This window comes from Aulonocara sp. 'chitande type north' Nkhata Bay, linkage group LG5 (assembly GCF_057382095.1).
Source record: "Aulonocara sp. 'chitande type north' Nkhata Bay isolate Kocher_YH1m ecotype deep benthic linkage group LG5, A_spYH_male_GT1.1, whole genome shotgun sequence".
In the NCBI taxonomy this organism is placed as follows: Eukaryota; Metazoa; Chordata; class Actinopteri; order Cichliformes; family Cichlidae; genus Aulonocara; species Aulonocara sp. 'chitande type north' Nkhata Bay.
This window is the reverse complement of record NC_141348.1, coordinates 24,093,257-24,108,625: the sequence shown is the minus strand read 5'-3', so window position 1 is coordinate 24,108,625 and position 15,369 is coordinate 24,093,257. Positions and strand designations below refer to the sequence as shown.

At 40.0% G+C, this 15,369-nt stretch overlaps 1 protein-coding gene across 1 annotated transcript in view; it reads right to left on the bottom strand.

Annotated features, from left to right (window-relative positions):
• Positions 1-15,369, bottom strand: part of tex264a (testis expressed 264, ER-phagy receptor a) — a 78,963-nt gene that overhangs the window by 52,874 nt on the left and 10,720 nt on the right. Inside the window, exon 2 of the mRNA XM_086292341.1 lies at positions 13,213-13,434. Within this exon, the coding sequence (XP_086148467.1) occupies positions 13,213-13,434 (222 nt within the window). The remainder of the gene's footprint in view (positions 1-13,212; positions 13,435-15,369) is intronic.

Here is a 15,369-nt window from a genome sequence, read left to right as displayed (position 1 = left end):
GAGATGAAACAACAGTTCAAAGACACACACTGTGTTCACAAAGATCAACACACACCATAAGGAGGCAAAACAGAAACCGAACAAAAATATGTGTCCTTCTACCACAACATCAACTAACTGTCTGTGTGTAAGATTAATCCAGTGCTTAATCTTTATAGATTAGCTTTGAAGTGACTTCTGTTTTTGTAATTGATTTTCTTTCCTTATCACTATCCTTTGCTGTTTTTTATTTCCTCGAGGACTTCTGCGAATCACATTTTTTATAAAAACAGTGACATTTCGTTTTTCATAAAGGCTACATAATTGATCAAAGGTTCAAAAGTAAAATGGACTGTAAGGCCACCTGGGACCAAGAGAAGAAGGACGCAGCAGCAGAAAAGGTGTCTGACAATTACTCTCGCATGAGATAACACAGCATCTCTCCATCTCACGGCTTCCTCCTGATAGAGGACAGAATATTTATCCTCCGCTTGCTCGATTTTGATTTCACACTTTCCTGAATTCAAATATAACTTTCTAAGAGCACCTCTTTAAATATGCATAATTATAATACTAGATTAAAACACTAAATGTAAAAAAAAAGGCCAACTTGGGGGAATTTTAAACTTTTGCAGTCTCACTGTGCATAGTGTGGTCTCTGTCTGACTTGCACCACTGTATATGTTCCAGCTCTGTTTATTAGTGTTGGAGATTTAGCTTCAGAGAGCAATGGAGCCAATATTTTACATATAAAGTGAGAGTTATTTAATATACATATCCACCTCTGATATATTTTTGCTGTAGCCTCAGATAAAGCAGTCCTAAATGTGCCTACAGCAAGACATGTTTGTATCCCCAGGCAATAGCTATGTTTTTTGTAAAGTATGTGCAAGTGTGCCCAGGAGTTCTAAAGATAAAAAGCTTATATGTTAACATTATGCTGATATTTAGCATAATATGCTATGTAACAAGGACATTACTCTAAGGCTAATGAAATTAACCAAGGTTAACTGGAAGCAGCGTTGTCAAACTAGGGGTCTGATTCAAAACACTGAGTGTCTATGCACAGTGAGGGAAATGTGCATCTCATTTCTAGCTGTGGTAATGCAGGGTCCTCTTATAGATTTGAATCATCGCCTACATTTTAGGCATCTGCAAAGATCTCATTTACAATCCTGTCTTTAGTCATAAATGCATGTAGACACTCCACTGACACTTCATTATTTGCACATGAAAGTGCTGTTTGCACCACAAGCTGAAACCAAGATACTCCTAAAATAAAGGTTTTATGTTATGATCTCAGCTGTGGAAATTTAGAAAAAGGAAGAAAAAAAGGGAAAAGGGGAGGGGGGGACAATGTAAGTTATTCTCCGACAGTAATTATAGCAAAGCATTTGTCTTCTTTTGCGAGTACTGTGCTTTACAAAAAGAAAACATGGAGACAAAACAAAGGAGACAGAACCACACTATCAGTGTTGCATTTACACAGCGTCTAGCATAGCGTAACCAGAATATTACCACTTTTTCAGCATAAACAGAGCATGTCCCGTCTCCCCTCATAATATTATTTCTTTCCCCTGCTGTTGGTACGGAAATGCCCAAAGGCCATCGCATGTCTGTGCAGCTTCTTTACATAATTCTAGTATCTTATTGCGCATCCAGTAGAAAACAAACGCACAAACACAGAAAGAAATAATTCTGCAGCATAGCAGCAGCTACAAAAATCAAGTGACAGGGGGAAAAAAAGAACTCAAAATATATTTTAGGAAATGTCAACAGCTGATCTCTTTTGACACTTCTGCTCCTGCTCCTCTCCTGTGTCACAACAGCCAGAGGGTTGTGGATTAACAGCCGTATGTGCCAACCATAGGGGTCTTTCTAAGTTATCTGGGATCTGTTTAATATTTGCTCACCCCCAGTGGTAAGGCAGTGTGGCCTTTTCACTGAGGGACAGTCACCACTAATATAGCAGATTGCATTCATGTGGTCCACTGAAGGTCAGAGCTACATATGACATGAAGATTAAGATTTGAAAATCAGTTCTTGGCAAAAATAGAGACCTTTGCTTTGGTTTCAGTGAGTGAGGCCTAATTAAAATACAGTGAGGCATATTTCATTCTCTACTTAATAACAAAACTACATAGGCTGAGTACATTATTCAGAGATGGCATTGGAGTATTTACAAAACGCTGCTCTGTTAACCAGGCACGAGTGATAAAGCAGGGATAAAACAACACACACACACACACACACACACACACACACAAACACAGATACTGTCATCACTCAAACAAGTGTTTGTGTTTTGTTTTGTTTTTTGAATAAAGTGGCTTCTTATGAAAACAAATGAGTATCTGCTCACTTTAACAGCAAACAGAGATTACTGTATTATGTTACAGCCTGAATTTGCAGGAACAAGATGTCTTCTTAAAATATATCAACCAACTGACCGCCCACATTGTTGACACTGACTAGATTTGCATGCTCTATTCAAAATTTGGCTAAAAGAAATGGCATGCTCTTAATTGTACAAAGTGCACTGGACTTAATTAAGTGAACAAACTTGCATGAATATTGGTGTAAATATGAGTACAAGACAAGAAAAGTGGTCCAACTCAGGCTCAGATGCAGAGGTGTAAAGTGCACCTCTTCGGCCCACATTCAACCGAGCAAAAATAAAGTCTTACTGCTAAACTGAAGAAATTAGCGGGTCACTGCTGAAGTATAAGAAAACTGCAAACATACTAGCTGCTTTGTGAATGAAAGCTATATAAACTGTTTAGCAGCCCAAACCAAGCAAACCAAGTAAAAATCTTCAAGTTATTATTAACAAGTATTTCTGACTGAAATCAAATTAACAGTGCAAACACAAAAAATACACAGAAATCATGTGTCTGTGTATTTTTCAAACATCCTGGTATGAAAATGTGTGTCAGTGTTTAAATGTTCTTTACAAAATGACAGATTCTGAGTGAGCCAAAAGTTCCAGCAGAGAATTGTTTCCTAAAGGCCATGAACTTCTGTTTAAAGGCCAAGGTGTCCTCGCCGACTTGGCGAGATGTAATAAGCTGAAACCGAGTCAATAAACCTCACTGGGCTATCTGACGAACAAGTTACTTGACACACACTAATAAGATTTTGTGTGCGAATGTGAATGTGAGGAAGGAAACAGTGCTTCCAAACAGGGATCGTGGCTCATTGTGGGAAATGACCGGACACTGTGTGGCTGCACAAACCTTCTATCTAAAGTAAACTCTCCCGCTGCCTCAGTCTCACATCCAGGCTGCCATTCTCAAAGCAGATGAAAGAGGGCAGGCTCACACATTCAAAGAGACCTTTATTAAAAGGCTAATGAGAGAACAAGCCGTCGTCCCAGACTGAAAATGACTAAATCTGAAGTTTTTGTATAAAGGAAAAAAAACCCTGTCATTACTTAGTGACAACAATAATGCATATATCGACTCAGGTGAAATGTAGTAGGTTAAAAAAAAAAAAAAAAAAAAGTGTGGCCAACTTACCTCTCACCCAAACAGCAAACCTGTGATTAGTGGAGAAGACAGATAAATGTACAAACTACCCGAGTACACTTACAAGGAAAAAGCCTAATTGGCAGCATGGTGCGTGATGTCCTGCAGGTGCTGCAGAACGAAGAGTATCCAAGAGCCGAGGGGAAGAAGGAATCGATAAGTGCACCACAAACACTTCTGCCTCTTATCACCTTTACTTACTGCATCACTGGGCTGTCGCTAAGAATAGGTTCCTCACGTACCAGGATGATTAAACCCTGGAAATGCTTAAATGTTTACAACGTTTTCTCAAAATGTGCAGACAGATAACAGACGTAAAGGAAATGATTTTACTGAGATCGAGTAGATGGAGACATAGCGTTTTAAAGCATGAGGTTATAGCCAGCATACCAATGTCATATTGTCTTTTAATTGCAATACCTGTAATTTTGTGTAGTTCTGAGCTTCTTCGCCCCTCCTCACCTTGTCAGTCTCTTCTGGAAGCACCGAGATCCAGGAGGAAGTTCAGAGGGGACAGAGCCTTCTCTATTGTTGCTCTTAAATAATGGAATAACTTTGTGCCCTTGCACGTTAGAGAGGCCCCTTCACTGTCCACTTTTAAAACACGTCTTAAAACCCATTTATTCTTTGGCTTTCAACCAAAGAGACTTAATTTTCCTTTTAGTTTTTCTTTTAGTTATTTGACTTTTTAATTGGTTTTATTTATGTCTTATGTATTTTTATTATTTAGTTACAATAAATACCATTTTGTGTCAGCTATGAAGTGCTTTATAAATAAAGTATAGTACGGTATTGTATGTTATGTTATTTATACATGTCTGTGTCCTGAAACATGAAGACCTTTTCTGTCGTTCCTCAATTTTTTTTGTGTGTGTGTGTGTGTGTGTGTGTGTGTGTGTGTGTGTGTGTGTGTGTGTGTGTGTGTGTGTGTGTAATTTTTTCTCCCCTTCCAAGTGAGCGGTAACAAGGATGAGTTACATTTTTAAAGCCTTCTGATACAAATGAGCAAATATGACCTACACGGCAAATTAGTACAAAAAAGTACATTCCCATTCCCAATCACACTTTGATAATCAGATGCCTAGAAGTTGACATTCAGCCTAGTGAGGCTTAATTGCACAAACCTTAGAAAAATGCAACAAATTTGCTTAGGCGTAAATAGGTTAAGCATTAGCTGTGATTTACCGTAGATGTAAACAAGTGCACGGCTCTGTGTGAAAAACAGAAAATAAGTGAATTACAGAAGTGCTGTTATTCTCTGAAAGCTCGGCAGAGCAAACAAGAAAGCAGGCATTATATGAAATTTTAGGCAGAGCCCAGTGTGTACACTGGGCTTCAGAGCATCATGCCCAGACTTTGTAGGAAAGAAGGGGGGGGGGGGGGGGGGGGGGGGGGGCTGATGAAACTGCCATCGGCGTCATTGGAGTCTAAATATAGCTTTGTGCATCTACAGCCAAGTGTTCCCTCTGCAGACTGTCAAATGGCGGACTGAAGGAATAACAGCCATATTAATTGTAAACATATAATATGTAGCCTTGCAGGTCAGGCCTCCACCTCTTGGCTCGATGCTTTCTGTTCTTCCAAGGTTATTATTTCTGAGAGCCCTCAAGAATCGAGAACCTGGTGTTAGCCAATAAAATGTAATGCAGAGAACTGCTGAGGAATGAAAGCCTTAATAATGAAGGAGCTTTATCTTGCTCTCACCACGACCTGCATCTTAAAGCACACAGACACATTCACAGGAAAAGCAGACAGGCATATTCCTCCGCCAACAAGATTTTCACCAAGCTCCCCAGCAATCAGTCACTTAGACAAATGCGTGCTCGCAAACTCACACATTACTTATTGACTCTCACTCTTGCTTTCTGCACTTTGATGGCATCGCTGCCACAACCCCTGTTTTTCTGCACCATCCCACGCAGAAATCGTTGGACAGAGAGCAGTTAAGGGAGTCTACGCCTTGAGCCTCCGAGGCATTAAAGATGTAAAGGGGCTGAAGAGGATCAAAGTAGGGGCGATGCTGCCATGCCTTCTCCCCGCCTCTATTTCCCTTTGGGCTGGTGCAAAGTTCTCAGTGCCAAACAAAAAGAGCAAAGAGAGGTTCACTTTAAAACTGTGTTAAGGCTTGTGATGTCTGGTGATAGTGCAGAAACAAAATATTGCTAATCGATTGCAACAACTGCATTTGTGTGTTTTTAAAAAATATAAAGCCACTATGCCACCATGCACCATGGGCTTTCAGTGTGGAGTTTGCATGTTCTCCCCATGTTTGTGTGGGTTCACTCCGGGTACTCCAGCTTCCTCCCACCGTCCAAAGACATGCAGTTAGTGGGGTTAGGTTAACTGGAAACACTAAATTGCCCATAGGTGTGAGTGTGAATGGTTGTTTCTGTGTATGTATTAGCTCTGCGACAGACTGGGACCTGTCCAGGGTCTACCCTGCCTCTCGCCCTAAGAAAGCTGGGAAAGGCTCCAGCGCCTTTCCCAGCGAATGGATGGATGGATAATTATAAATAAAAGTATAAATCTGTCATAGGGAGTGACTCTAGATGGTCATGCCCCACCAATACTGCCACACCCATTTTCCTAACTCAAACTAACACATATATCTTTAATTAGGTAAATCATCTTTACACAGAGACACATATTAGCGCTATTTAAAATAATTAAACTAATCAACCTGATTTGTAAACAATACAGACTCCTGAGTTAATAATCACTGTAGGAATAAGCCCAAAGAAAAAAAATACAATGTGGGATATTTAAAGGACAAATTCCAGTGAAAGGTTTAATGTCAAACTGTGGTTGTAGGTCCCACTTACACCTTACACCCTTGTACACTGTAATATAAGAGGGAAAAAAAACTATAGTCTTTCTAATAAGGGTTTCTCTCAGTGGATCAAACTCTGGTATGTTTTTGGTTGTTTTGTTTTGTTTTTATTTCCTGGCCTGCAGTTTTAAATCACCATATGCTGAAGAGCTGTTTTTTGATCCCAGATAAATTCATAAAGTGGGTAAAGGTACTTACTTTCATAAGACATCTGTACATTTACCTCACTTGGGTATGTAGGAAAAGTAATTTCAAATTGCCAAACTCCTAATATAGTATTTCTCTGCTCGCTTAATTTTCATGCAGTATGCGCAGTTCCTTTCTTTTCTTATGGCAAATACTCTGTATATAGATACAGACAGACAGACAGACAGATCGATCACACACAAACCAAGGAAAGCATATTAGTATATTGCACTCACTGCATATCACATACTTTACACAGTGACACAAATGGGGAGTGTTGGGCAAAGCAAAAAAAAAAAAAACAGCACTAATCAGATATCCTTATATGCAAACAACCAAAGCACCTTTGAAAAGCTATAGTGCCTACATTCCCAGGGGGTCTGGGCTGTATACAATATACTGTAGAACAAAGCAAAAACGAGTAGGTATCTGCATAACAATTCAGCCCTTAAACATGTACCTGAACACAGCTTTCTCATCCAAGTACCGGGAGAAAAAAAGGCTCTACTACAAAGCTTGATATTCAGACAAGCTGGGATGGGGGCAGTAAGTGGGAGGATTCCTCTACCTGACTTTGTAGAAAATAACTCACACACAACAACAACAACATGAGGCAAAACAGTAATGTAGAAGCAACAGCCACTCATTCTCTAACTGTGTTCAATTCCCATTCACCATCATGCTGCCTGACAGACAGCATGTAGTTTTTCAGCTGCACGCGAGGGGTACATGGCTGGTACAAGGCACAAACACTGACTACAGACAAACAGACAAGAAAGATATGTTAAGAACAGATATCTCTGAGTTTTCTAGAAGCCAAAACAATTCTGACTTTGATGACAGAAAAACCTCAAAGCAAAAGCATACTTCTAAAGCATAAAGTGGTTGCAAAAACAATGGCTGGCTGTGACTGAACAGACACATTTATATTCAACCACAGAACCATCTAACCAGAGCGAAGGGCACTTCAGTTGTTTACTCTGTGGATACACCTGAAATCAGCACAGTTCCTCTGGATAACCTCTAATCAAGCCATTGCATGAAATATAGATGTTGTGGACAACCAAAACAAAATTTCTATATTTAATTCAGCAAATAATAAGATCAAAGAGGATGAGGAAGAGTGGCTGGTGAATAAACCATGAGCAGAATGAAGGTGAGGAATCAACACTGTGCGGTGGCGGAGCATGAAGGGTGTCACTAACTTAAAAAGGTGAAAACAGTGAGGATTTTACCAGCGATTAACAGCAACACTTCGGCATCAGTGCAGTGGAAGACACAGTCTGGGCTGCAACTCATTTCATTATTCATAGATCAAGTATTCATACTTAAGAAGACAACACTGCAGAACCTTGGGTGACATTATCAGATGTTTTGTGAACAACAATCTGAGTATCATGATATAGAGAAGCAGCTCATCTCCTTTGAGAAGATTTACATATTGCCTGTAGTTTACATGTTATTTTTAAGGAAGAAAAGATTTTTTAAAAAAGGGATAAATACTTTACATTGCAAATATTTTTATTTTACTTTTACAATTTTAAACTAATGACATCAGTGATGGACTTGGTGTACTTTAAAATTGATCAGGGCGGGAATATTCAGTATTTTTTTTTTTTACTTTCATGACAAATAATGAAGGATGAGGATTTCTCCTAATATACGTTTAATTTAGGTTTCTTAAATTTAGGTTAATTAGTTCATTTAGGTTTTCAAAGGAGCTTGCAAAGAAAAGCGTCTGGACTTCTTTAAGTTGCTTGAAGACGTTTCACCTCGCATCCGAGAAGCTTCTTCAGTTCTAAGGTCAAATGGTGGTGAGTCCCAGATTTAAACCTAGTGGGAGTGACCCCCCACTAGGAAAGAGGAGTGAAAGAAGCCATATATGTCCACTGTGAGCGACCATCTTTGAACAGAGGCGGTGGTTTACGACACCAACTCTCTGCCATCTATAATCCAGTTTTGAGTTCCCTCCCCAGACGCCTTAACGCCCACTCACATCCTGGGCCATCTGATCTCAGGAATTCGCATGATAAGGTGGGGCCAGGTTTCACATTGAACTCACCCGAAACCCTGGCTGATTGGGACCCACACCCAGTTTCACACCTTGACTCAGGCGATTAGAGGATCATCAGGGGGTCCTTTTGTCCCTCTGTGGGGGGATACTCCCACTAGGTTTTAAATCTGGGACTCTCCACCATTTGACCTCAGAACTGAAGAAGCTTCTCGGATGAGAGGTGAAACGTCTTCAAGCAACTTAAAGAAGTCCAGACGCTTTTCTTTGCAAGCTCCTTTGACTACGATGACCTGGATGACTGAGAACCTTCACAGACATTTTAAAAGGTTTTAAAATGTGTTTGCATTCATAAACAATAACTGGGATGTGGAACAGGAAGTCCTGAATCAAATATCCGCTACTGACCACTGTCCAGTTAGAAGTTTGCAGACTGCAGTTTTCTGATCCATCAAGCTACAAAGCGTTTATCTTTTTTTAAGATCATATTAGATTGTCTGAACTTGCAATCGGCTTCTTCTTTTAAACATTCCTGGTCAGTTCTGCATTGTGTGGACTTCCACCGTCCACTGCAGAGTGAGTATCTGAAGTCATACAGAAAATGAAGAAATGGGAGCAGGCTTCATATTAGATCGCACTTAGCACGTCTTCACAGCTGCTTCTGGACAGCTCGTGCCCCCGTGACACACAAAGCTGGCCACTCAAGTTATTAGCTTCAACTGTTGCCGACCTGTCATCGCAACAGACCCATACTCCTCAAACTGTGGGCTGTGGGCTTTGATGCACAATTCTAATTCAGGCTGAGCTCAAAACAATATTCCAGTTATTTATCTTTGTGACAGTGCTAAATTGCTTAGACTTTCCTTCCAGGCACTACTGTGAAAACCAAGGAAATTGAGCTTTAATGCTGATAAAGATTTAAGCTTTCCCAGTTCCGCTTACAGTATTTTTGTGGGCAATGATTTGTTAGTCTGCACTGTTTACGATTTCCCCTCTTCTCTATATAAAACATATCTTATCTTTAAATATGATCTAAGTAACCTATGAAGCAAAATTAACCCATAAAAGCCCAGACACACTTTCACTGTCAAGAAAACTATATAATTGCTGAAACAGAAACTTTCTTCAATCTGTAAAAGGACGGCGACACCCATAAAAACGTGGGTTCTTATGGGTTACGATAGACTGCATTCGTATACAGTCACAAACCTCGGATGATACAAATGCAGGATATTTCAGGAGGTTTATAAATATAATTCTTTTAATTGTTGAGGCACCTGCAGGGCATACAACATCATCCTATGACACAGTATAGAGGGAAATGAGGGGAAAGATGCTTTTATGATGTTTAAGCTTGATTCAGATAAATGGATTGGTAAATGGACGGGGGCTATCAGCATCTCATCTTGCTTCTGCTCACGGGGACTATTACCGTTTTTTTTCTGGGGCGAACACCAAAATAACAGCACACTGATTGTTTGCTTTGATTCTGTAGGTCCTGGGCTTGCTCAGTCCTTTAATGTAGCGTGACAGCTACTCCTTTGTCCTCTAATTTTTCCTTTTCTTTCAACACTGGCATTTTTACAACTCAGAGAAGATACCAGTCCTGCTGTCTTACCTGTTCAATCATTGCTTTCATTTGAAGTGATATTAAACATAAATGGCCAAGACCTCAGGCATTAATCTAATATGACAAATTCACTGACATTTTAATTTGCTTTTAATAGTCAAACCAACACATGCTGAAGATATTATAGTTTAAATACTGTTATGCTTTGTGGATAAAAGACAAGTGGCTGACTCGCAGTCAGGAGCACCAGGGAAATTTCACGGTGGCCTAAGGGTTGTTTTATCCTGCTGTGAATGTGAGCAGCAATATTACAAAAGCAGGAATGATCTGCCTGACCTCTCAGAGTCCACACATCAGCTGTAGCTCTCTCGTGTTTTCCTATAGGCTGTATGTTCTCGCTCTTTTCTTCTGCAGCAATAGCACAATAGATGGTCAAGTTAAGAGTGGAGGTGAGAGAAAGAGAAGGAGAATGAATAATCCTCCCAATTGTCTCATTGCCCAGTTCTTGTACAGCTTTTGTATTATTATGGTTACACGCCTTATTTTGAGAGTGAGACAAAGCACATCAACAGCACTGTTCTTTTTAATAATCTACACTACACATCCACTAACACGATTAAAGTGAATTCTTTTAACCAGATAGAGCCAATCTGTTGTGGTGACAGCCCTAAATAACACACAGCCTAAGTGGAATGGAGCCAAATTCCCAGCCTGAGTTATTGTTTCAGTCTGCCCCATGGCTGGACACACAAAGAAAGTGCTGAGGTCCAAAAGGGCAGTTAGGCACTTAACCTGCTCACAGATAGCAGAAGCATTACAAGAAGCCAGTAGGTTTACTAAAATCCCTGAGAAAACACTCTCACGCTCTCCAAACACTCTCAGAAACTGATTGTACGTCACCCGTCTCTGCTCCACAATCCCAACAGTGTCGCTGCTTTGAGTAATTTAAGAAAAAGAGTATATAATTATTATTATACACATGTGAGGATTTCATGGCCCACTTTCTGTTTAGCCATTCTCTCCAGGCTTGTGTTTAGATGCAGTTGGAGAAAAGTTCTTTTAATCATTTATACACAGACTAGCACAAAAATTTAGTAGAAAGAATATGTACGGTTTGTGCAAAACTGTCACACAAGTCTTACGCTCCTTTCAAACTCCCTCAAACTACACATCTACTCCATTAATCATACATGTATGTATACATTTCTAATACATTCACATACCTTCCCCTTAGACCAAGCCACACTAAACCATATTCCATTATTCATGAGCCGTGCTGCAGCTAGTATGCATAGTGCTCTTGTCAGTGGGTGTTATTAGCCCACAGAGGAAGCTCCTAAACCCTGAGTGCAACAACCTGTCGCAGCACTCAGGTCAACTGACGGACTAAGCATTTCTGTCTCGCACACACACACACACACACACACAAGTGTGTGAGTGAAAACGGATCCCAGCATAAAAGACACAGCTGCAAGCTCACAAGAAACGCACACTGACACTAGCTATGATTATATAACTACTACTAGATCTTAACATTTAGGGATGCAGTGGCTTTGACTTTAGACCATTTATTCTGTGTCAGTGCACATATTACAGTTTGTCCTGCCTCTAAAAATCGGGTGTTACAGCTCATAGAGCGCCACATACTTCAAAGATCATAAGGTTAGACTGTGTATTAGTATAATGGCTAAAGTTGGTCCTAGTTATCCCAACCAGAGGCAGCTTCAAACTACATACTTGGAAAATATGACATATTAAAATATATATTTTGTGTCATTTTTAACTCCCCCCCCTCATTTTTCTGTCATTACTCTTGCAACCCCTAACACTTAGTTCAGCTGTGCTGTGACAGAGCAGGTAAAAAGAAAGAGCAGGAGACTATACTGCATGCATCAGAGGAGTTAAATGGCAAGACAAAACTACAAATTGATGTAGACATTGTATACAGGCAAATTTTCACATTCCACCTGATATAGTGGACAGCCAAGAAAAAAGAAATCCAATTATTTCAGTACCAATAATTGAAGCATTAAAGAGAAGGCCAGGATGACAGAGAACAATATAAAAAGTGAGAAAAAGCTGTGCCTACACGACAGCTTTGATGTGGTGGCTGAGCTGATATAGCCAGTGGACAGTCCTTGCACCCATTTTCCTGAACACAATAACAGATGAAGGACTAAATGCAGTAAGGCACTACTGTGATGGCATAATGGTACCATTTACTTCTACATGCTGATCATTTAATGGCTTTGTGTTGTCAATTGAAAAACTGCAGTTTACAGATAAAGCATAAAAGGTTCACAGAATTAGAGCCAAACCACTGAATTTCTGCACTCAAATGTGAGGCCTCTTACACTAAATCAGCTTTTTTGTGAACTAGTTTTCTGTCACACATTGTCACGAATTTGAGAAAGGTGGTTTGTTCCATTCTGAAACACTAAATGTCACAAAGATCGAGCTTTTTTTTTTTTTTTCAAATATAATAATGCATTTTCTGTCTAAAAAATAATGGGGTGTTTTCAACTCCTGTGAAAAGACAGATATTAAATAAACAGATGATCAGACACGGAAGCAGGCACATGCATGCGAGTCCCCCTACACACAAAATTACACGAGGAGCATTATTCATGCAACGGGACGCACCTAAATGAAACCATGTGTGTAAATGTCATAAGCAAATGTCAATAGCTTTTTGAGGCCTGTCCTGAGGAAATGGAGCCAAGCATACGGGCTTGGAGGACTCATATGCATCTTCATTTTCTACTATTTCATCTAGTCTAAATATGATTTGAAGACCTCATCTGCTCATGTGATGAATTAAACGACACATAGGCTGGGAACTTTTTACAAGCAGCAAGCAGAAAAGAATGAGAGACAAAACCACAAGAGAAAAATGGAAGAAAACTCCTGCTTCTCTTGTTCATATGATGATATACACTATATGTGGAAGAGTGCATGAATGAATATAAACGACCTGTAAACATATTCACACTGTTTAGATCCAATGAGAAAACAAGGCTCACTAAGAATGCTAGCTAAATATAGTAGCTAAATATAGTAGCGAGCTCGACCCAATACTACTGTTTAAAAAGTTTAAAAGAGTATGTACCTCAATGTAGGAAGCAATTCTGGGGTACACTCTGTAAGGCCCGAGCACGTGGGACAGAGGGGTGGTGCAAGGAAAGCTGGTGGTCACAGCATGGCTCACATCTGGCATAGAAAACACCTTGAAGCCAAACTTCTCATACAGCTTCTGCAGATCTTCATCTGGCTTCTCTTCACCCTCACACAGGATGCTGCCCACCACGTAGCGGCACTTCTCTGGTGGCCTCTGAGCGCGCAGAGAGAGAGAAAAAGTGAATATACAGCATATGATGCATGTTCAACCCCATTTCAAGCCCTTTAATGTAGAAGGAGTAAGAAGTCGTGAGGTTTCAGCTGGACGAAAGACAAAAAAATAACTGATCACAGGGTTGTTATTAATCAGCCACGCTCACATAGACAACTTTTTCTTTGCAGAGTAAAAAACAAAAGGTCAATATTTTATGATATATTACGATTATTACAAGCAGTGCTTTAAAGCATATGAAGAGGCTCAGTACAGTGAAAGGGAGCGAGTTGGAGGATGCAATCTGTATGTTGGGATTAATGCTGCATCAACACAAAACTACACACGTGTGCAAGTAAAAATAGAAGCCATTTGACTGAAACATGTTGAGACGTTGCACCTTCATATAGCCCGAAGTGTCTCTGGACAGAGGGCTGCCAGCTCTGGTGAACATCTTACCCCAGATATCCAAAAGCCAGATCACATACACGGTAGTCCAAATTGTATATGTGCTAAAAACGATGCCCGTACCGTGGGCAAAATATCTTATTTTTATGCAAAAATGATTTGAAACATTTCAAGTGATAACTAAATAGGATGTTTTGTCTTACATGAAAAGCATTTATTAATAACAGGGCTCTCCACACAGTTAATTTACTTCCTCTGAATTCTGGAGGTATTATACAATCAATTTGATGAGTAATATTGTAATATTTCTAGGTTCAGCTACAGAACATCACCCCTAGAACTGGCAGAGACTGTCTGTCTTGTCTTATGACATTTGAGGAGAGCAGACACAAACTGACAGGATGGTATGATCTCCCTCACTTAAAGGCCTTTCTGCCAACATTATGTCTCTTAATGTGCCCACATGTCTGCATGCAGATGTGAGATAAGCACAGGAACAAACACTGAGTGAGCTGTCAGTCAGAAAAGGATCTGACAACGGATCTCCCACTCACATCCGCTTGTTTGCAGTCTGTCTGCTGCAGAAGGAGAGTGGGAGCTGTGGTTAAAGGGCCATACCAGTTTGGGTTTTTGTCCCCAGTACATTTTATATTAACTGCCCTTTCTTGATGAGCGTTGTCACTGTATTTTAGATGCCCGAGTCTAAGTTTTCAGCCGTGTGTAAAATAAGTTGTAGCTTAGATTAAAATTCCTAGACATGAAACTGCCAATAATGATGATGCTGCCTTACTGCAGGAAATTTTATGCAGAACAACAAACAGGCTCTTTAGAATGAGTGCAATTCTAATGGTTCCCATTAATTCCTGTACAGTATAAAAAGAACTTGCAGAGACACATAAATAATGTTATGTCAAAACAACTGGATACAAAATAGAATATTCACTGTGGGAAATTACCCGATTCAAGGGCATTTTAAATTGCTGCCATGAGATTTTCATAACACAGTGAAATCCAGAAAGCTGATGAGAAAAGCAGGATTTGCAAGTAAGTTCAAGTTTCACAAGTAAGTTTAAGTGACTCCTGTCAAATGGGTTAAAACATGCAAAAAACAGTGTAGTGTTTAAGACCTGCTGCTGGTTTCTGCTCTGTGACAGTGGATGTCTGTGGAGGGCTGGCACCGAGGGGGCACAGATGGAAGACGCTCATCTTCATGTCCCTGGCATCCTTGCATAATTATCACGACTCAACACCACAACATCCTCTTCTTTTCCATTTCACTTCTCACATTCGGAGCTATTTTTTGACCACACTGCTACTACACTGTGCCATCGCTGCTGTCTTACTTTGTTCATGCAGCAGCTTTTGTGTTGTATTTCAGCATTTGTGGTTGGGTGAGATAAATATATTTCAACACACAGACCACTCAACCATGGGTGCCGCTCGCATGCATGTACCATGTGGGTAATAATAATGACTGACAGTGTCTGTTTGGGATGAGCAGATAATCTTAACTGTCACATGACACCATGT